Source organism: Hyperolius riggenbachi, chromosome 2, assembly GCF_040937935.1.
Source record: "Hyperolius riggenbachi isolate aHypRig1 chromosome 2, aHypRig1.pri, whole genome shotgun sequence".
Taxonomy (NCBI): Eukaryota; Metazoa; Chordata; class Amphibia; order Anura; family Hyperoliidae; genus Hyperolius; species Hyperolius riggenbachi.
The window spans coordinates 459,895,077-459,918,940 of record NC_090647.1 but is presented as its reverse complement, the minus strand read 5'-3'; the positions used below and the strand labels follow the sequence as shown (position 1 = coordinate 459,918,940).

Sequence of the window (23,864 nt, the reverse complement as noted above, 5' to 3'; positions counted from 1 at the left end):
GATATTTTAATATTGCAATTCAGTAGTAGAATTTCACTAATTTTGAAGATATTCTACTAGCAGCAATCCCCTGTGCTCGTTCTCCCAGGCACCTTTAGCACAGCTACAAGGAAACAGAACCTACAGTGTCAAAGTACTACCTTTGGCAGTGCATTTTTAAATTACAAAAAAGAATTGTTTAAACTCTAAGTAAACTATTACATATAATAAAAGGCTAGTGGATTTCAGCCAGGCCATGACTGAAGCTACTCTTTGGAATCAATGTGAAAAAAAACTTTCTAAAACAAAGAAATAGAAAATCCTACAAATGAACGTTTTGTCAGAACAAAGCTATCACAGTTATTACAAAAATATCTTCAGTTTGACAATAGTGAATGACATACTGGATACGTTTTTCCTATTACTGTAACAGCTTTATTGTGACTAATATTACATTCATTCTTCATACAACACTTGCCTGCTGTAACAAAATTCCTTCTATAAATAAAACACTTATTTGAATCCTTCATCTCAGCCAGTAAGCTATCATTTTGTTTACCGTGCACAGCGTGAACAATGATTCACTATGTCTACACAAAATTACTTTTTTTCCCCACACTAAAAAGATTCCCACAATAAAATCTGATTTGCTGGAAATGGTGGTGTGCTGCTGTTTAATGGACCAAGCATATGTCATTACTCCTGTAATTTACATACACACTGAAGACAAAGTGAGGGCAAGATGGAAGTGACTGTCAGTAGCAGACAGAAACAGGCTTCTAGCGGTTTAGTCACTACGGCTAGAGCTAGGACATCCCCTAATCATTATGATAGGGGATGTGTAGGGAAAAAAAGGAAAGTGAAAATTCCCCTTCAGACATTTTGCAATTAGGCCTTTTGCTCCAAGTGTGCCACCATTACAAGGAAGGAGCAAGGGGGAGCCGCTACACTCGCTTTATGATGCCAAATGGGAGCAGGGAAATCAGGTGCCCAAACCATAACTGAAGAAGGATGTCCCGCTACCCCAGATGGTTGGGTAGTAGGGAAAATCTTTAGTCCGACATCATAATACACAGATAAAAGCTCACACGTGTCGGAGCAAAGTGTGGCTCCTAAATCATAACTATCCTGCTTCAGTTACTGCCAGCATTACAGCATCATCCGACTAAAGATAGCCATTCATTATTCAATTACCACTCGATTTTTTGTTTTCGATCGATATTGCAATCAATTATGCTGCAGCTAACTAAAAATTAACATTGTGGAATTAGCTTTTAATCGATTTTAGCCTGTAATATTGACTGTAATATTGTTTAAAAACAAAATTGAGTGATAAATGATTAGTGTATCACCAGTAGGGATGATCATGCCATGAGTATGTCAATTTATATGCAGCTTGAAAATGGACCAATCAATTGAAGCCTTGGTGGGACTTTATTGGTCCATTTTCAAGCTGCATAAATTTACATACATATTTAAATAATGATGCATGAACTCGGACACATTTGCATCTCATTGATCATACCCAACACTTGGGCTATTGTAAGTTATAATGTGCCCATAATCTACGATGCAAACATAAAATCAGTGCATTAAAGGCACTGTAGAAAAATATAGCAAAAGGCAGTAAATGATTCAGGATACCCACTTTTATTGTCATTTTCCTGGTTTCAGCATCAGAGACACTTCTTATATCTATATATTGCTGCGCATTGGTATGTAGCCCCTCCCTCCCAGAGAGGTTTAGCCTAGGCTGTTTAGTTATGTGTAATTCTCTCTCTCTCTCTCTCTCTCCCCTCCCCCCAGCCTTCTGGAAGACCAGGTATATTTTGTACTGGCTTCGGATCTCTCAGAAAACCACCATTTTGCAGAGCTTGCCTTACAGGACTAAATATGTTGCCACCTGTGGTAAATTTCAGAATGTAGATCAGGAAAGGGTTTAGAGGAAACATATTACAATGGGCAAACACCGAGTAAATAATTTATAAATGAAGACAGACAGTGGTTGTGGTCCGACCAATATTTGCATGTCTGTAGGTTCATTGAGGTTATTGCCCTGTTAACACCCATATTATGTCTGCTTAACGGAATACCAAACACAGTTGAAAAAGGATACTTTTAAGTATCTGGGGCTTCCTCCAGCCCCCTGTAGTCTTGAAGGTCCTTCACTTCCTTCCCGCTCCCCTCTCTTGATCTGCTGTTGGCTCCAGTAAAGCTTGAAAGTCATCTGGATAGTGCACTACTGCGTATGCATTAACCCAGTGGCACACCTCCTCAAATGCGTTTCTGTAGCATTCTTGCGGATGCGTAGTTCCGAGTCTCAGTAAACTGCGCAAGCGCAGAATGCTGCCAGCGACAGGAGCGCGTTTAAAAAAAAAAAAACAACAGCTCAGTGGAGGGGACAGCGAGGGACCTTTAGACTACAGGGGGCTGGAAGAAGCTCTAGGTAAGTAGAAACATACTTTTTCAATTCGGCTCCATATTCCTTAAAATTATCCATTCAGTGCTTCTATTATTTTCTAAAAGCCAGTTATTGGGAGATATGGCTATGCTAAATTATTCTTTTCCCATACTTAATTTATTTTTAATTTTTTAGCTCATCACCTTGAACAAAAAACAATATAAATGTTATTGTGTCGTGGTCTTTTTACGTCCCACAAAGCAGGCACTCCATTGTCCAATAACGGTACTGAGGATTCCATACCTGCTCCAGCATTTGAATCGTTCCTGCCTGTTCATCAAGTTCTTCTTCTTGGTCTTTAACTTTGGCCTCTAAGTCTCGGAGCTGCTTTTTAACCTTTGCCAGAGAAGCTTCATCCTTGGACTCTTGACACGAGACGTCCTGAAGTTCAACCTCCAGCTGCTCCACCTTGTGCATCAAGACGGAGATCTCCGAGTCTTTCTCCTGATCAAAAGGATAATGTATGCATGTTAGACTCTCCAAGGACAAACATTTTAATAATTTATTTATCTACGGCAATTGGATAAGACAAACAACTTTCAAACATAGTGAGCTTCAATCCCGTCAGGTGAAAACACACCGTAAAAACTGACATGATTGCTATTGGAAAAGAGCAGCTATTTTCAGACGTAACAAATATCAGAGGAGGTAGGAAAAGACAGAATTACAAGAAAGCGCTGGCTTATTGATTTTCAAGAAGTTTAAGCTGGTGGAAGAGAGAATAAAATGTCATCCCGCTGAGATAAGCACACCATGTAGCGCCCGTGTTTATAAATGAAACAAGGGCTTTTTAAAGACACAAAATTCTCATTAATTCCTGGATCGCCTTACGGAATGGACTTTACTGGGAAGAGGCCCTGTTAGCAGTTGGAGCTGATTTGTAAAACCTCATACAGTGGGAAATTATGCTGCACACACACACATTTTATTTATTCTTTTAAAGGGGAACTGAAGAGAGAGGTATATGGAGGCTGTCATGTTTATTTCCTTTTAGACAATACCAGTTGCCTGGCAGCCCTGCTGATCCTCTGCCTCTAATACTATTAGCCATAGCCCCTGAACAAGCATGCAGCAGATCAGGTGTTTCAGTGGTTCAGACTTATAAGTCAGATCTGACAAGACTAGCTGCATGCTTGTTTCTGGTTTTAATCAGATACTACTGCAGAGAAATAGACTAGCAGGGCTGCCAGGCAACTGGTATTGATTAAAAGGAAATAAACAGGACAGCCTCCATATACCTCTCTCTTCAGTTCCCCTTTAAGGTAATCTGCTGCCTGCAAACCAGAGCGAGAGAAAAATGCCTATCATCAAGACATGGAAAGCAATAGTCTAAAATACTTTTGATAATATTTGAGGAATCTTAAGGAGGAACTTTTTCCTAATCAGTAACCACGAGAAATCTTTAGCTTTTCTCCAATAGATCATGAGAGAGAGACGTCTGTATGGCTGATTTAGTGGTGAAACCCCTCCCCCAGTGTGATGTCAGGGCCATGGCCCTGACAGCTTCCTGCCTGTGAACATCATTCTATTGTGGGAAATAACAGATGTTTCCAAATGCCAAGCAGCATCTCCCCTCTAATATTGTACATACTAACTAGCAAAAAGCCTTCCCATTTCAAAATGGGCGCTAGGCAATTACCTAGTCCACAGCCATGTCACACCTGCTTGCCTGCGACCTCACGCATGCGCACACAGCTGCAACCCCCAGTGGCCGTCACAACCGCTGCCCTAAGCCAGCCCACGTGCCGCACAGCCAGCCCTGACACAGGACTCAGAGACAGGGAGATTATTATGTAGGAATAAAAATCAGGTGTAGGTGTGTGTGTAGGTGTGTGTGTGTAGGTGTGTGTGCGTAGGTGTGTGTGTGTGTAGGTGTGTGTAGGTGTGTGTGTGTGTGTGTAGGTGTGTGTGTGTGTGTAGGTAGGTGTGTGTGTAGGTAGGTGTGTGTGTGTAGGAAGGTGTGTGCGTAGGTAGGTGTGTGCGTAGGTAGGTGTGTGTAGGTGTGTGTGTGTGTAGGTGTGTGTGCGTAGGTGTGTGTGTGTGTAGGTGTGTGTGCGTAGGTGTGTGTGTAGGTGTGTGTAGGTGTGTGTGTGTGTAGGTGTGTGTGTGTGTAGGTGTGTGTGTGTGTGTGTAGGTAGGTGTGTGTGTAGGTAGGTGTGTGTGTAGGTAGGTGTGTGTAGGTGTGTGTGTGTGTAGGTGTGTGTGCTTAGGTGTGTGCGTGTGTGTGTGTGTGTGTGTGTGTGTGTGTGTGTGTGTGTAGGTGTGTGTGTGTGTGTAGGTGTGTGTGTGTGTGTAGGTGTGTGTGTGTGTGTGTGTAGGTGTGTGTGTGTGTAGGTGTGTGTGTGTGTGTAGGTGTGTGTGTGTGTAGGTGTGTGTGTGTGTGTGTGTGTGTATAGAGGTGTGTGTGTGTGTGTGTGTGTGTGTAGAGGTGTGTGTGTGTGTGTGTGTTTAGAGGTGTGTGTGTGTGTAGGTGTGTGTGTAGGTGTGTGTGTAGGTGTGTGTGTGTGTGTAGGTGTGTGTGTGTGTAGGTGTGTGTGTGTGTAGGTGTGTGTGTGTGTGTGTAGGTGTGTGTGTGTGTGTGTAGGTGTGTGTGTGTGTGTGTGTAGAGGTGTGTGTGTATGTGTTTAGAGGTGTGTGTGTGTGTGTGTAGGTGTGTGTGTGTAGGTGTGTGTGTGTGTGTGTAGGTGTGTGTGTGTAGGTGTGTGCGTGTAGGTGTGTGTGCGTGTAGGTGTGTGTGTGTGTGTGTGTGTGTGTGTGTAGGTGTGTGTGTGTAGGTGTGTGTGTGTGTGTGTAGGTGTGTGTGTGTGTGTGTGTGTGTAGGTGTGTGTGTGTGTGTAGGTGTGTGTGTGTGTAGGTGTGTGTGTGTGTAGGTGTGTGTGTGTGTAGGTGTGTGTGTGTGTAGGTGTGTGTGTGTAGGTGTGTGTGTTAGTGTGTGTGTGTGTGTGTAGGTGTGTGTGTGTGTGTGTGTGTGTAGGTGTGTGTGTGTAGGTGTGTGTGTAGGTGTGTGTGTGTAGGTGTGTGTGTAGGTGTGTGTGTGTAGGTGTGTGTGTAGGTGTGTGTGTAGGTGTGTGTGTAGGTGTGTGTGTAGGTGTGTGTGTGTAGGTGTGTGTGTGTAGGTGTGTGTGTGTGTAGGTGTGTATGTGTAGGTGTGTGTAGGTGTGTGTGTGTAGGTGTGTGTGTGTAGGTGTGTGTGTGTGTAGGTGTGTATGTGTAGGTGTGTGTAGGTGTGTGTGTAGGTGTGTGTGTGTGTAGGTGTGTGTGTGTGTAGGTGTGTGTGTGTGTAGGTGTGTGTGTGTGTGACTGTCTGGGTTTTTACCTGTCTGCCAGCTGTAAAGCTAATGACCCAAAGCCTCATGGTGGATTAAACAACATGAACAAATGACACAGCAAATATCAATCAATTCTTTATCTATCTTTTTCCCCTACCACTAGCTTTCAGTATTTTGACAGCCACAGAAAATAGGATACATTTGGAGATGCAATCTGGGCTAATTGAATCACACTACAGCGTAAAAAAGCAAAATACAAACATTTATTATAAATTATTGGCAAACAAATGAGCAAAACTAGGACATTCGCTAACTCTTCTTTTTGCAAGCAGGCATCAGTTTTCAGAGAAAGAGAGATTGCTTGCCAGAGCACTAAGCATTATCCACTCTGGTCAGAACTACTTATCGCTTTCCAGGGGAGCCACTGCTGTAAACAGATTAGTGACCACTGAGTGAAAGGATGTGCCTGTATGTGCACATTTTTATATGGCTACGGGGTCTGTGAGACTGCAGATGCTGGGCTACTGAAATTTGACAAAGTAAAGTTCTTCTTTCTAAAGGGACCTGGTAATGGATGGTTACACTGCAAAACTGATGGCATGGATGCATTCTGTGCAGATTATCCACAACCCTGCAGGCAATGTCAGTATACTAGGCCCAGGACCTTCTGAGCAGGGATCCTGTAAACGGCCAGACTTTTTGGTATGGGAATAAAGCCATGTTTCTCCCACCCTCAGTGCACCATACGGTAGCTTCTACACCAGTGTTTCCCAACCCTGCCCACCAACAGTGCATGTGTTGCAGAAAACCACAAACATGCACAGGTGAGGTAATTTGTGTCTCAGCAGAGCTGATTAACTACCTGTGTGGATTTCCACAAAACATGCACTGTTAGGGGGCCTTCCGGACAGGGTTGGGGAACACTGCTCTACACCACTGCAGAGACCATGTAGTCGTGTTCAAATGTAATACAGAAAACCTGCAGTTGACCATTATATTTCCTTCTGATTGAAGGACATGCAGTGGCTAAGAGAAACAACAACAACCTTTTAACTTCCCAAATCAAGGCTGCAATTTGAATCAAAGGTGTAAGCCTGAAACTTGTTATCATGGTTTTGAAAACAAGACTTCACTTTGCCAAGCACAACTAAACAAATAGTTGACTGTAACATGTTTTATTGAGTTCCTTCAAATCCCCAGGCAGTCAGTTTATTCTACAGGACTAAACAGCACTGCTATTAAAAAAAGTAGAAATCTCGAAATTTAGAATAGATTATACATTTAACTGGAGACTTGGGAGTTCATACCTGGGATTATCTTCATGACAAATACCAAATAGTAAGACATTACAAAAAAAAATAGACATTGGTTTGTCTCTTTTCTTAGATACCAATTACAAATATGTCCTCAAGTGGGAAATAAACCTGCGTATAGATGCCTGGAATACTATTCCAAAGTTGTCTCTAAACCTTGCTATTATAGAGTCAGCCTACAAAGTCTTATTTCATTGGTATTGGGTCCCAGCTAAGAAGAGTCATATTCCTGGAGCAGGCATTGGTCTATGTTTTAGAGGTTGTGGAGTAAAAGGAGACATGATACATATTTTTAGTCATGTACTATGCTGTCTAGCCATAGGTCTAGGATTTTCAGATTATTATAAGCTTTATTTGGGATAGCGGTTCCACAGGAACCAAAGTTTGTTCTTTGACATTTTCCCATAGAAAACTTAAATAAGCATCAAAAAATCATTGCAAACTTTATCTTTGTAATGGAAAAGCAGACCATAGCCAAACCATGGAGAAGAAGAATTATATATTTTAAGAGGTCAAATCCAGGATTGCTACTTTTATGATCCAACAACAACAGATAGCTGGCGTGCTTGATGACCACTCCACCCAGGTTGCTAAAATTTGGGATCAATGGAGACAAACGGTGGCTGTATGGTAGGGGGGAAGGGGAGGGGATGCATCACTGGGATTTTGGGCGACTTAATTTCTTAAATCTTTTTCTATTTATTCTTTCTCAATCTTTCTTTAATCTCTTCCTAAGAATTACGGTATGTCGTTGCTTGTACACAAGGTTTGAATCTAAACTCTTAACTTCAAAATATTGGAGAACATAGCATTAACTAGAGAGACTCAATTCATGGTAAAAGTGTGCATTTGAACACCCAATTAGTTGGAAGTGTTCGAAACACAGGATCATATGCATGGTATCGGTCTTTGTAATGTACAGTATTTTTATGATACAGCTGTTGGATTGTAAAACTTTTGAACTAGAAACATCAGAAAACACGTTTTGACAGCCAGGGGTTCCATCAGATGTTAGACCTGGGAGAGTTTGGCTATTTTTATGCAATTCTCACTCACCTCCAGCTGTTGACGGATGCTGAAGACCTCAGACGTGAGCATATCTTTTTCTCGGCTTAGTTTTTCCTTCATGATCTTCTCCCTCTGTGCCTCTTCCTGTGCTTGTGCCAGCTCAGTGTCAAACCTGAGGGATGAGTGTCAAGCTTAGACTAAGGAATATGAACAATGAGGTATCCTGGGGCTCTCAAGTTCCTGTCATTATCAGGAGTTTCTACCATCAGTATGAAGAAATGAGAATCATTTCTCCCATCTTAAAGCATAACTGAGATGGCTTAAAAAAAAAAAAAATATACATACCTGGGGCTTCCTCCAACCCCCTTCAGGCTAATTGGTCCCTTGGCGTCCTCGCGGGCCGCCTGGATCCTCCGCTAGGTGGCTCGGTTATTCTGCCAGTCAGTGCGCACTCCCCCATGTGGGAACGTTCTGCCTGGGCAGTAGTACTGCGCAGGCACAAAATGCTGCCGGAGACAGGGACATGCAGCAGGGCCACACGTGCAGTACACACTGATTCGCAGAGTTAACGGGGAATCTAGGGGAGGAGCCAGGTGGCGGAAGAGGTCGTTGAGGGACCAATTATTTTTCAGCACAAATGGGCACAGGCGTAGCACTAACCAAACATAATGGATTATTTATGTGTGCTGATTAGAAGGGGGCCAACGCAACTCTGCTGTGTTCGGTTTCTTTCAGAAAGAAACCATCTAATCTCAGCAGATTTATAAAAGCATCTCCAAACATCTTTAGTGGGGTGATATCAAAAGTGACACAGAAAACCTCATCTAGTGAACAAAAAAAAAAATAATTTAATAAATTATGGCAACCTTTGCCAGGGTCATAATAAAACTTTTGTGAAGGTTGCTGAAAGGAGCGATACGTCTCTTGCTGAAGCTCGTAGTGAGAAAATTGTGACACGGAGACACGTCAGTAAGTGACCCTGAAAGCAGCCGTTTGCTTCCAGGGTCTTTTGAAATGTTGGGGGAAAAAAATGGGATCAGAAGGCAGTGTTCATGCAAACGACGGTACAGGAGATGCCCATTCACTTGAACGGGCAGCGCTTTACTGATGTGAACTGGCCCTACAGCAGGAAAGGCTGCCTATAGTGTGTGTTTGAACAGTGGCATAGCTAAGGCGCAGAGGCCCCCCGCCAAGCACATCATATATAACTATTAATATGGTGCACCAAAAACTCCTAAGGACAACCACGATCCCAGAGGTGCAAGTAGGGGATGGGGAACAGTTTGTTAAAGATTACCACTATTTAAAGCATCTATAGAAGTGATTTTTACCAGCACAGGGCCAATAAAGAGCTAATTCTGCCATTGAGAGAGGCGGTGCGATTGCCACCTCTGCATCCCCTATTGTTACGCCACTGTGTTTGAAGCAAAGATTACACCCATCAGTGTAGAAAAAACACACATTCAAACGTGGTTTTCCGGACAATATGCACATTGTCTGTGTTATCACACATTTTGCTGAAGTACCTCAATAACTATCAACGAAAAATACACGGGGTGTAAAATTATACTGTAGGGTTGTAACTTTTTTTTCTCCTGCATGCGACATTCGCATGTAAGTGTGTATGATCTCATTGATTTAAGGTGCGTACATGCGCACTACGGAAGCCAACGACGGGTCCATCAGACCCTCCTTTCAGCCGTAGTGCGGTACGCACCTTAACATTGGTTTTAAGTTGTAATGCGAAGTGTTAACAGACCCAGAGACTTTTGCAGTTGATAACTTTTGAAGGGCAAAAAAAAACCGTTAGAAAGTATTAATTCCAAACGGTATGCTTATTGAATACTGAAGTTGATTATACTTTATGGAGTTCTCCTTTAAGAGAATGTGCTGCCTTAAGCTAAATACTAACCTACGATGGATCGGGGAGCTTCACAGCAAGGATTCAAACAAGGTTCCCCAGATCCTACCTGCGTGAACATGCAACAGCACATGACGGGGCCAAACGAGAGTTCAAATGATCGCGACACTTTGCACGGGAGTCATCAGGGATCTTAAAGATCTGATCACTCATTGCTCAAAAACATTGGCAGTAGTCAGAAGAATAGTGAACAAAATGGTGAGGTGGGTACGAGTCTTTAGGGAGATCTGAGGATCACTGAGTTGGAAGGAAATCAGGAACAGGAAGCCGGAAACACAGCATGCATGTTGCATGTACTGTATAAGGAGAAAATACTGCCACCCTAATCAACACACATTATAAAACATACACACAAATTTAGGAAAGGCTTAACTCAAGTTGGTAATATAATACACAAGGAGCTGAACATGGAGATCTACCTAAACCTCAAGGCAACAGAGTCTCCTTAAATGTAGCCAGATCAATGAGCAAATGATGAGTTTACTGACCTTCGCTGCTTTTTCTCCAGATCATGGTTTCGTCCCTGATTCCCCTCTAGATGAAGCTTGGTATCTTGTAGCTCGGTTGTCAGCCTCTGACATTTCTTCTTAAGTTGCTGTAGAGTTCTCTGTGTCTCTTCATTATCTGCCTGCAGATCTGCCAGCTGAAGGGAAGAGAAAGTGCAGGTTTTATAGCAGACAGCTGGGCAGCCTGTACTGTCAGAGGACATGACTTTCCTGGCTACGAGGTTATCAGTTTGTCTAGCAGTTCAATACAGAATCATACTGAAGCACTAATGAAGGGCTGATTCATATGGTGGTCTGACAGCATTAGGTCCATCATTAGTTACACACTTCAATGTAAAGCTGTGCACACACGCTGGATGGAAGTCATTCACAACAAATGACACATGGACAAAATAGAAGTGAACAATGGAAATTGAATGACCAAAGACTGTTCTCAGTCACAATGGCCTCAATTCACTAAGCTTATCTCCTGTCTTTAATAACGTTTCTAGAGTTGTTACCATGGTGATAAGGCATGTAGTATTCAGGAAACATTTTACCTCATGCAAATCTAAAGTTAACTCTTTTGTCTAAGTTAACTCTTCAATCCTTAAAATAACTCCAGAGTTAAAGACAGGCTGTTAATTAACTGCGTGTGAAAATAACTACAGAGGAGGTAAATTAACTACAGAGGAGGTAAATTAACTACAGAGGAGGTAAATTAACTACAGAGGAGGTAAATTAAGGAATGAAGAGATAAGATAACTCTCACACTGTGTGGAGGTAAGTTTTCTCTTGCTTTATTATCTCCAGCATGATCTTAGTGAATTGAGGCCTTTGTCTGCTCAGTGGATCATTTTAAATAGAAGATGGAGAATTATCTCCTAGGAGAAAACTAAGGCAACAAAGTTAATTGAATAAGGCCACATGTGTTTATTATCCCTTTCAATGAAAAAACTGAACAAAGGCAAATTCTAAGTAGGCTTGGTACTATACTGTATGTGTACCCACTAAAGAACTGCTAGAAATCGGACATTGAGCCCTATCCTCTTTTAGGTATCTGCAGTTCTCTTCTGCTACTAGGACACAATATGATGGATAGGAAGCATGCTTTTCTCATCCAGGATAATAAAGAATTCACCTACCAAGCTGTCACTATCTACCACTCTGTGTCCTCTAGCAGACAGAGGAAGGGGTCACAGCATCTTCCAACAAAGCTAACTATGGCTGCACGGATGGAGAAAGACCCTGAAGCTGGGCATCACTGTTACCTGTGAACAGTACCTGACATTTTATCATTTTATTATATACTAGGAGTCTGGTACAGACAGGCTCTCATAACTACCTGCATCCTTTGAGGAAAATGCTTAATTACCGTATAAACTGGAAATTAGCTTCAACAGTGTTTTTTTTTCCCTAACTTGGTCAAAAAGCTGTGTTCATAATACTGAAGTTAACCACTTAAGTACCAACAGCCTCTGCCCAGAGACCGCTGGTACAGAAACGGCGGAATCCCGACAGATAACGATGAACCGCCGTCACCACCGCACGTCGGGAACCTAGGCCATCCACTCTGCCGTCTCTATGACGGCAGAGTTCCTGTGAGCCGGTCAGGAGCTGCTTACATTGGCTCCTGACCCTGTCTTTCAATGTAAGCCAATGGGCATTGCTTACATTGAAAGAGAGGGTCAGGAGCCAATAACATCAGCTCCTGACCCGCTCACAGGGCTCTGCCGTTATAGAGACAGGCAGAGCAAGTGAGCTGCGACGGGACACGGCAGGGATTCAGCGTCGAGATCGGAAGGAGCGACGAAAACGACAGATGTGCGCAGCGGCGGCTGATTGAAATTTACGCCCTGCCCGTCAGGTAACCACCAAAACAGGGCGTAGATTTCAATCACTATGGTCCTAAAGTAGTTAAAATAGCATAATCGGCAGAAAGCATTATATAACATTGATTAGGGGATCAGACTGACCCTCCGCTCCAGCTGCCTCTTGCCCTGCTGTTCCACTTCCAGCTTATCCTCAAACTCCTGCTGCATCCGCTTCTTTGTGAAGTCAATTTCACGTACTGATCGCTCATATTTCAGGCGCCATTCCCCACCTGCAGATAAAATAACAATGAACAATACTTATAAGCACTTAAAATCAGCACAATGGCAAAACAATGCTAATAATCAATACTCAGTAACTCAGCTTTAGGTATACATAATTTCCAGTGTAAACACTGAGAAAGTAGAGTATGTATGTATTTTTAAGTATGTGTCTCTATACTAGCTTATATTAACCACTTTTGAAGTACATAGTCCGTAGTATTTCCCCAAACCACTTCCTGCATAGCGGACTTTAATTGCTACGGGCCACAATTATCTCATAGATTTCTGTCTATGCCCCGCCCCCTTGTACTGTCAACAGCATAATGATGCAATGCATTCAGTTTACTAATTCCCAATTCTCTGGGTGGTTTAAAAAGACAATTGTGACAACTGATGAAGTCCCTGCCTGACAGTTCCTGTTTCGCAAAACAGGAGTAGCATGAATAAAGACCATTCGTATATGCATTCTTCTAGCGAGACATTGGCTCCTTCCAGCAAATTATACAGCCTTATTCCCAGATAGCTGCAGTTTCTTAAAGGACACCAGAAGACAGCGGGATGTAAAGGTTGCCATATTTATTTCCTTTTATACATTGAAAAGAGTCCAGCTCGGGCTCCGGCAGAAATAGCCGAGCCTGATTGGGGCCGTGCTACTGCGCAGACGACTCACGCCTGGGCAGTGGCGTGGTCCCAATCCAGCCTGGCTCTTTCCAAAGAAAGCTGAACAGGACAGAGCGCCTGCGAGAGCTGCTGACATGCGTCGATAAGCTCTTTTTCGGGGGTCCAACCGCTGGAATGGAGAGACGGAGGAGGAAAGGGAAGCCTTATTTGGATCCAAATGCTTTGCCCTGCTATGGTACCACATAGGGCCACTTTTTTTCCTTACAGGTACACTTCAATGGACATCAGAGACCAAAAAAACGGTGTAATAGAGTACATATTTTTGTTACTAATGGCATCCTTTGGCAGGCTGTGTCCCCCCCCCCCCAGTCTGCCTCCTTTCATCCATTATAAATCCCCTTAGTAGGCCACAATTAGTAATTGACCCTCGGGCATGCCAAAAGAATTCGCATTGTTTTTTTGGTCTTGGATGTCCTTAACGTTTGTATGCATTTGCTGCATGCTTATTTCAGGTGTGTGATTCAGAAACTATTAATACATTTAAAATCAGGAGGATACTAGGCAAGTGGCATTGTTTAAAAGGAAATAAATATGGCAGCCACCGTATCCCTCTCACTTCAGTTGTCCTTTAAGGAATCTGAGGAGATCTCCAAACATCTCCAGTGGAGACATCAGTTGATTGAGCATGCCTGGGTTGGATTAAAAAAAAACTGTTTAAAAGGAAATAAGAATGGCAGCCTTCATATGCCTCACACTTCAGGTCTCCTTTAACAGAAAGTGGAGCTCAGATGCACTGATTATTCTGATTCATCTTTTTATCTTCTTCATACAGGGCATTCCCAAGCTGGCACTTTAATCCTAAAATTTGCTAAAAAAGCTCTTATTCTGGAATTGAGACATAAAATGCTGCCCAGAGCTCTTCAGAGGGTCATAATCAGGATGTCTTTACACTTCCTCAGCTTATAGGTACCACATAACGCAATCTTCCTGCACATAAACATGACCACATAAACCCAGCAGAACACTATTTAAAGCAAATCTGAGATGAAAAACTAACTATAACAAGTAACTTGTCTATATATCTTATTTAAAGTTTAGATAGTTTACACAGCACATCTAGCTCCAAACAGCTTCAATATAATATGATTATTTCTTCCTATGATGCAATGACAGCAGCCATGTTGTTTGTAAACATTACAAACAGGCAAGCTTATCTGCATCTTGAGTACTCAGCCTGTAAAAAAACCTAATCCCCCCCTCCTCCTTTCTGCCTCTGAAATCTCTGGCTAGTAATACCGCCCCCTCCTCCTGCCCAGACTGAGCTCTCATGAGCCCTTGCTACTGTCTGAAAGTGCCTTGGCTCTCTGAAAACCTGTGGGCGAGGCTTGTTTATTTTATAGGGAATAAGAGTATTAAAACAAAAAAGTATTTGGCTTGAGGAATGCCCTATAAACAATAGGAAAGGAACACAATTATGCAATGAGTAAAAGTTCATCTCGGATCCACTTTAAAGGACCATTAAGTCTTAAATTACAAGACAATCTAAAAGGAAAGAGCAGTCTAGTAGCATGCACAAATCCATTAGGTAAATATTCCAGAATACCCAAGCAGCTCGGAGTGACCCAAAACAACTAGGGAAGTATAGGGACCAACAGAGAGCGAAAAGCCCTCTTACTAAGAAAGCAATGCTTGGTGAGGTTTGCCTTCTTAAAACAGAAGGAACTTGTGATAATTCATATTTAAGTGTGTAACTGTGGTTACCCACAATGCCCCACTGCTGAATATGCAAAATATCTCTTTATGCCCTTGAAGCCAGGCTTACATCCAGAACAGTTAGTCTATAGCAAGCCTATAACTTTACATTTTACAGAGCCACATCAACCCAACATGCAGACAGCCTGTTTCAGATAGTTTGTCCTCCCCAGAGTCTGGCTTCAGGGGCATAAAGATTTAACTGGCATATTCAGCGGTGGTGCATTGTGGGTAACCAGTTACAAACTTAAATTTGAATTATCGTAAATACCTTCTGTTTTAACAAGACAAACCACAGTCAATATTCCAGATATCACGCGATATATAAGGAAAGCGCACCAGAGTCATCATCATCCATCTCGCCATTGAGGTCTGCCGCTCGGATCAGCCTTGCTTCCATCACCTCCACTTCCATGGATTCCATCTGCTTCTTAAGGGCATCATATTTTGCCTAGGCACAAGAACACTGTTATAGCACAAGGTATAACCCACACATACCTATCATTCTGGAATGTCATTGAGAGGTCAATTTCACAGCATGCAAATTCAATGTCAATTGTATGCAGCATGGAACTGGGCTGATCACACATACTTCCTGTTGATTTGGATTGGCCCAACTCCAAGCTTCATATAATTTGCATAACCGTTGCATGCAAGCTGGAAAAATTTGCATCTCATTGGCAATCTCTATTCAAGACCAGTTTAGAAGCCTCAATGCAGAATTTCCATTAGTTCTTGTGCGCTAAATGAACAGATCATTGTTATGCAGAAATAAGCAGTCTGTATTTTACTTGTAAAATTCACAATATCCCATGACTTTCAGTGACTTTAACCACTTCCGGATTCTCGGTGCGTATATATACGCCCCTGAATCCTGAAGTGTATTCAATGCGGCCGTTCCATGTCAGTTCACGGAGGGCGTCTCCGTGAACACCCTGCGAGCCGCAGATCGTAAATGTAAACACACGGGGAAGACCTTCCCCGGTGTTTACATGTATACGACGCTGCTGCGCAGCAGCGCCGTAGAGGAGATCGGTGATCCCCGGCCTCTAATTGGCCGGGGATCGCCGGCATCTGATAGGCTAAAGCCTATCCCATCAGGCGCAGGACGGAAATCCGTCCTGCGCCGCTCACAGGGGGAGGGAGAGGGAGGGAAGGGGAAGGAGGCTAGGAAGCGCTGCGGAGGGGGGCTTTGAAGAGCCCCCCCCACAAGCGCAAGCAGTCGGCGGCGATCAGACCCCCCCAGCAGGACATCCCCCTAGTGGGGAAAAAAGGGGGGGGGGGGAAGTCTGATCGGCCTGGCTGCTATCTGATCTGTGCTGCGGGCTGGAGAGCCCACGCAGCACAGATCAGCACAAAATTTCATGGTATGGAAGTGGTTAAAGGAATAATCAGCCAAATTATAAAAAAGCTGAATTACTTCCCTGGGGCTTTCACCAGCCCCCTGCAGTCGACTGTCCCACGCTGACAGCTCCGCTCTCCGCTGCCGGCCCGGGGTTCCCGCATGGTGCAGAGGATGACCTCTAGGTAGTCCTCAGTGCACTTGCGTGAAGCGCTGCTGTCCATCAAGCCCACGTTGTACGTGGCGTACTGTGCAGGCGCAATAGTTCTGGCCTGCACAGTAAGCCGCGGACAACGTGGGCTTGATTGACAGCGGCGCTTGCACAGGCGCGGTAGAGGATGCCTGGCGAGACACCGTGCGGGGACCCCAGGACAGTGGCGGAGAGTGGAGCTGTGGTGTGGGACAGTCGGCTGCAAGAAGCTGGTGAAAGCCCCAGGTAAGTAAATAGTTTTTAAATAATTTGGCTGATGATTCCTTTAAACTAAGCAAACCTGAATCGAAAATAAACTTATGAGATAATGAATTGTGTGCGTAGTACAGCTAAGAAATAGAACATTAGTAGCAAAGAAGATAATCTCATATTGGTTTCCAGTACAGGAACAGTAAAAAATGCTCAGTAGTTATCAATGCAAAAAAAAAAAATAAAACAACCTTCTCGGAGCAATTCGACACACTGGATTGAATACAGTCCTGTTTTCTGAAGAACTTAGACAGCCAAGAAACAGTGAGAGGCAGCTTCAGATAGGGTTTGACTGCTGACAAGTTCAAAGGGTCATTAAATCTGCTTTGATTTATACAGGTGAAACTTGAAAAATTAGGATACCGCGCAAAAGTCCATTTATTCAGTAATACAACTTAAATAGTTAAACTAATACGATTGTGTTTCTTTAATTCTTACTTATTGTTCCTTTAATTTTTTTCATTTTTACCATAGTGTTAGTTTGCAAACTGGGGTAGCAGTGGACTACTTGAGGCAGTTCTGCTCTTTTTAGTGACAGAGATGGTGCAAGAGGTTGTCAGATCAGTGTATTCAGCGCCCGTTATTTTATGTGTCATTACTCTATATATCAGCCAGAACCACTGGTTAGTGCAGTAATGCCAGACACACTACCCATTCATATTAATTGAGACCGGCATCTCTGGTAGAACTCTGGAGACTACTTCATAGACACTTTAAAGTGAACCAGTTGGAAATCTGAGCAACAACAGCTGTTCATCAAATTCAACATACATATTCAAAGGTTTCCATGAAAACTGTATTTCAACATAATCCAGAATTCCATAGATGCATTCGGCTAAATTAGCATGCAAAATATCTTCTCCTGCAAAGGTCACATTAGGTGCTGCATCCTTCATCGCTAAAGTCTTACCATTGGTCAGTTAGCCACAATGGATGGTTTCGCTGACCAATGAAAAAGCTTAAAGAGGATCCGAGATGAAAAACTAACTATAACAAGTAACTTGTCTATACATCTATCTAAAGTTTAGATAGTTTACACAGCAAATCTAGCTGCAAATAGCTTCAACAGTTTATGATTATTTATGCCTGTGATACGATGAGAGCGGCCATGTTTTGTTTGTCACATTACACACAGGCAAGCTGATCTGTATTTCCAGCACTCAGCCTGTGAAAACTTCACTCCCCTCTCCTTCTCCCTGCTGCCTCTGAAATCTCTGGCTAGTAACCGCCGCCTCCTCCTTCTCCTGCCAAGACTGAGCTCCCTTAAAGGGACACTTAAGTCATCCCCAAAAAAATGAGTTTTACTCACCTGGAGCTTCCAATAGCCTCCTGCAGCTATACGGTGCCCACGCCGTCTCCCTCCGATCCTCCTGTCCCCGCCGGCAGCCGCTTCCGGTTTCAGCGACAGGAGCCGGCATGCAGGGAACGCGAGTGATTCTTCGCGTTCCCGGCCACAATAGCGCCCTCTATGCTGCTATAGCATAGAGTATATATCATATAGCAGCATAGAGGGCACTATTGTGTCCAGGAACGCGAAGAATCACTCTCGTTCATAGCCTGTCGGCTCCTGTCACCGAAACCGGAAGTGGCTGCCAGCGGGGACAGGAGGATCAGTGGGAGACGGTGAGGGCACCGTACAGCTGCAGGGGGCTATTGGAAGCCCCAGGTGAGTAAAACTCATTTTTTGGGGGGGTGACTTAAGTGTCCCTATAAGCCCTTGCTACTAAGGCTCCAGAGTGCCAAGGCTTGTTTAGTTTATAGGGAATTATAGTATTAAAACAAAAACAGAAAAAGTATTTAGCTTGAGGAATGCCCTATAAACTATATGAAAGGAGCACAATTATGCAATGAGCAAAAGATTATCTCGGATCCACTTTAACTCGCTTTCATTTTGGTTTCAGCTAGCCATTTGTTATCTTGAGCTAGAGGCATACATTGGTCACGGCTAACCTTACTGTGCATTACTATTTAATCATATATGCAGTATCTGTTGCCCAAAATGAATTTTTGCAGTAGCAATACAGCACACAAACACTCTACACAGGATTCCTGTCATAGAGTGATATGAATGCAGATAGCTGGAACAGGTGACAGCATCAAATCCTGCTAGCTGATGTCAAGGTTTTCCCTTTAAGGGGAGCTAGACGCCTCTGTACTACCAATGTCATCTCCTGCAAGTATACAAAGGTGTGCCTAGACACAAACACTGCTGGGAAAATGTATCTTGTCAAACCTGAAAAGACTAACACAAACAACAGAAATAAATAATATGAATAGCGCTACAAGCAGCACTGTGCAAATCAAGGCCAGAATGTACGTTTTCAAAGGAATCTCCAGCAATTCCAGATATGATCTCTTGCTGGGATACCATAAGTGAGGATCAAGTCATTCGGGCGGGAGCGGTAGGGGTCTAATAGATGCCTGTTTTAACGGTAATTGGGAACCTGATGCCTTCTGGCTATTACATAGGATACATCGATTTAGCTATTACATCGATTTTCCGATCGATTTCCGTTCACTTCTATGATAATCTATCAGAAAATTGGTCAAAATTCAGATCAGACGTTGAAAAAAATCGATCTTGGAGGTAAATCTGCCAGAACCTGGACAGACCTGACTCATACGCCAGGATCCTTCTACTCGACTTTAGCTCGGCGTTTAACACCATCAGCCTCCTAACACTTCAAGAAAATCTTGCTGCCCTCGGAGTCCACCCCACCCTCCGCCTCTGGATCACGGACTTCCTAAGTAATAGATCCCAGGCCGTCAAGCTGGACACTATCATCTCCCAACCAAGGACCACCAATACAGGGGCCCCCCAAGGTTGCGTACTGTCGCCGTTCCTATTCTCCCTATACACTAACAATTGCAGGTCCACCGCGGACTCCGTCAAAGTCCTCAAGTTCGCTGACGACACCACCATCGTTGGCCTCATCTCTGGTAATGATGAGCAGGAGTATCGCCACCAGATTGACAGAATTTGCCACTGGTGTAGGGAGAACGGGCTAGTCCTCAACACTACAAAAACGGTTGAGATGATTGTCGATTTTAGGAAACGCGCCACCACCTCACCCCCGATCAGTATTGACGGCACGGTAGTTGAGAACGTCCCCTGTGCACGCCTCCTTTTCACGACAATCTCTAAGGACCTCAAAACAAAAGAGAAAGCCATCCATATAGCAAGTAGTGGTAATAATAAATTGTAATACACTTAGGTACCAACAAAATATGAACAAGTTTATTAGGGACTTATCCCTTTAAAATCAAATAAAACACATAGCAGGGGATACAGGTTTGCTGGCACAGCAAAAATGACACATACAATAATGGTCATCAGCCACAAAATAAAATATAATATTGCACAGTATAACGGAGACTAATCTTGAAGTAAATGCATTCATATATATAAAATACAACAATCCTCCTATCAATCTCTAAGGACCTGACTTGGAAAGCCAACACTACCTCAACCCAGAAAAAAGCCCAGCAGAGGCTATTTTTCCTACGCCAACTAAAGAAGTTCGGTATGGCCCGCGAGCTTCTGACGAGTTTCTACACTGCCACAATTGAATCTTTCCTCTGCTCCTCCATCCTGGTCTGGTATGCTGGCTCCTCCGCCAGCGACAGACACAAACTGCAGAGGGTCATCAGATCAGCGGAGAGAATCATCGGGAAACCACTCCCCTCGCTTGACCAGATTTTCAACTCTAGACTGCGCTCCAGAGCTCAAAAAATCACTAATGACCCGTCCCACCCAGGTTTCCGCTTCTTTAGTAGGCTCCCCCTAGGCCGGAGATTCCGATGCATTTACACCAGGACCACAAGGCACAGGAACAGTTTCTTCCCCTCAGCCATAAATTATCTGAACTCTTAGAACTCTTAGATCCCTCCTCATCCTACCAAGACAAGTGGTGTCTGGTAGCACCCAGCCTGACCACACGGCTGCACACTTCATATATACGTGTTCAAATGTGTCCAAATGCTGTAACCCTTTATATTGTCTGTCTGCTTACATATATGTATCGTTATGTCCTGCCCGTTCTCACACTAGCCCTGTACTTGCCAAACCCAATTCCGGGCACGGCCCAGTCGTGCTTGGCGAAATAAAAGATTCTGATTCTGAGAAAATTGTTTCGTGTGTACCTTGCATTATGGCTGTAATTTGCTTATCAGTGATGTTTACTGTATTCCAAAAAAGTACTGACAAGACAGAAGCTGAATTTCCATGCCTAAAAATTAACTCTTTCAGGCAGTAAAATAAAACCAGTAAAACCACCTGGATATTTATATGTTTTGCACTGTACATACACACGTTTATCTCATGTCACCTCAAGTACACTTTAAATATACCCAATACTAATTGGGGATGAATGGGAGTAAATGTTAAAAGTACTTCCACTTTAAGTCTTCAATAAGCTGCAAAACACATGACCTTCTAAGATTTTTTTCTTAAAGCTATAACTTTATCGTGCACACAACTTAATAAATAGCCCATTGCAGTCTCTTAATCTACACATGGTAAATAGATCATTATGAAAGTGTAATTATGTCACCATTAGTAAAACAAATGGCAGCCATTAATGCAATGGTGCTGAAAGGGAAGGGAAAGCTCACATTCATCTCACAGGGTAGAGGATTCTCCGGCAGACTGTCTGAAAGGAAGCTGCAAAGTGACAAGAAACCCCAACTCTATGCCCCGGCTGTGAGGACGATGTCTATTATCTCCATACAGCCAGGCATTCATACATGTGAAAAGGACTCACTCCCCGCATTAGCCCTGGCAGACAAAACAAGTCTGAAGTGTTCTCAGTCACAAGAGGTACTCTGACCAGAGAGCTTACTGCCAATCTCTTCCACTCTATTCCAGTGCTGCAAGTAATCGGTATTATTAGAACTGCCGGCAAGAGTGATCTGAAAAAAGGACAACACAAACACAGAGCGCTTAGTGGGAAGAAAAATCCTGCAGTTCCAGAGATGGTGGTAATGCATTAGCAAGAACACCGGCTCCCGCTGAACGAACGCAGCAGTACGGGCCTGTCAGACCCTCTTTCATCATGGCGTCTTATTCTTACAGAAGAATGTGGCCAAAAGGCTGCAGCTACATCTGCGCTACCAGGCAGATGGCCTGACAGAAGCTCCCCACAACAAAGTCTACACAAGCCTACACCAAAAGGTACGCAACTCGGGATGAAAGATTGCTTTCAAATTTTTGGATCGACTATGAAGAACCATCTGTCTGTTTAGTAAACAAACACACATAAAAGCTGCATATGTGTACTTATGTCCCTGTATGCATAAGGCGATTAGGCTTTAAAACTGCCTTCAAACATTGAAAATTGTTAATAGTAGCAAAATGGGCCTATTTCCTATGCATGATGGAGGCAGCCAGTTTGTATGCAGAATCCAGGTCTAGGTTCACAGAGTCCATGGAGTTACTGATGTATGTGTTGGCAAAGGGCAAACCAACTATCTTAAAGTGTACCAGAGCTGGTATAAATAAAACGTTTTATACATACCTGAGGCTTCATCCAGCACCATACGCACGGATATGCTCCCACGCTGCCATCCTCCGTCTTCCCGCAGCTCCGATACCGGTCCCCGCACTTCCGTCTGACGTAAGTGAAGTGCGCGGTTTGCGTATCTCTCCAGCAGCCGCTGGAGAGATACATAGAGGGCGCACTTCTCCTGCGCAGACTGGCCCGACTGACTGACGTGCGGGGACCCAGTATCGGAGCTGAGGGAAGACTGAGGATGGCAGCGTGGGAGCATATCCGTGCGTATGGGGCTGGATGAAGCCTCAGGTATGTATAGAACGTTTTATTTATACCAGCTGTTTTTTTTAAAGGTTTTCTTGATGGGGGGGGGGGGGACATAATAAATGTGAATATTAGGTGTGTCATTCCCCAAACTATGCAACTATACACTGTTGCAAGGAAGTGCATTATGGCTAGAAATCACAGATGCAGTAACCAGACAAAGTGTCTCACCTTGAGTTTAAAATGAAATTTGATTGGCTGCCACAATGCCGCTTTTCTCCCTGAGGTTTGAATAGTTCTACAACAGCATTGTGCACCTATATGCTATAAACCAGGACTGTGGAGTGCGTACAAAAATCTTCCGACTCCAACCCAGACGCCTCAGTTTATGAAACCACGACTCCGACTCCAACTACCCAACATGGCTCAGACTCCTCGACTCAGACTCCTTAGTTTATGAAATCAACGACCAACTCCAACTGTCCAAAATTGGCCCGACTCCGACTCCAACTGCGACTCCACAGCCCTGCTATAAACACCTACAAGGCAATCTAGGCAGATGCCTAAGGCCTGCTAGGTGTCCAGAAGCCTGGATGGCACAAATTTTACCTTCTCAACCTCAACAACAAAATGAAAGCAGAGGAAGCCAACACAGCAAGCCAACACAGCAATATTGGCTATGGCTCTATTTTGTCTGCATCATTCTCTGCTTTGCATGCCACACAATGCTAGAGGTATATATAACAAGCAGAACCCCGAATATGCACACACAAGCTTATAACAGCAGTCCCACTGCAATGACTTAAAGGGACTCCGAGCTCCTCTCATGGGTATGACTTTAAGCCAGACGACCAAGAAAGTCGTGCTATGACCCCTCTGGAGGAGCCTCTTGCAATAGCCATGCGTGTCACTTCCTCTTCCTGCTTCATTCAGTGATGCACTTCTCTAACAGAGAAGATGGGGTGACCCGGAAGTTATAACATAGCCAAGATGGCAGCCACAATTTTTAAATTGAACAAAAACTATTTGGTGTAGAACGGCAATTCAGGCATCAAATGAAAGAGGAGAGCACAAGCTACAGAAATGTATGCATCTTTAAGTACTTTGCAGTACTGGTCGGAGTCTCTAAGCTCAGGAATGTATTATACATTGCTGGCCTGTATATGCAGCATGTGGTAAACGATAATATTTCTTATTCTGCAAGGGATCATTTGTACGAGTGTGAGTGTGGTATATATCGGCATTAAACAGGTCTGCCATGCCGCAGGTTTTCATGCCACAAGGGGTATGCCCTAATAAGGTGCTCTGAAGGGCAGCAGTAAGGCAGACAAAGTGAGTAAGGAGTCAGCAAGTCAGACTTTTGAATCTATCAGATCATATGGCAGGAGATAAGAGAGGGAT

General features: G+C 43.6%; 1 protein-coding gene across 24 annotated transcripts in view; it reads right to left on the bottom strand.

Moving 5' to 3' along the window:
• MYO18A (myosin XVIIIA) overlaps positions 1-23,864 on the bottom strand; it is a 488,146-nt gene that overhangs the window by 94,523 nt on the left and 369,759 nt on the right. For all 24 annotated transcript variants that reach the window (XM_068270111.1, XM_068270110.1, XM_068270109.1 and 21 more), the window contains 5 exons: positions 15,245-15,356; positions 12,413-12,540; positions 10,440-10,594; positions 8,079-8,202; positions 2,684-2,884 (listed from right to left, as the gene is read on the bottom strand). In XM_068270111.1, coding sequence (XP_068126212.1) covers positions 2,684-2,884; positions 8,079-8,202; positions 10,440-10,594; positions 12,413-12,540; positions 15,245-15,356 — 720 coding nt within the window. The remainder of the gene's footprint in view (positions 1-2,683; positions 2,885-8,078; positions 8,203-10,439; positions 10,595-12,412; positions 12,541-15,244; positions 15,357-23,864) is intronic.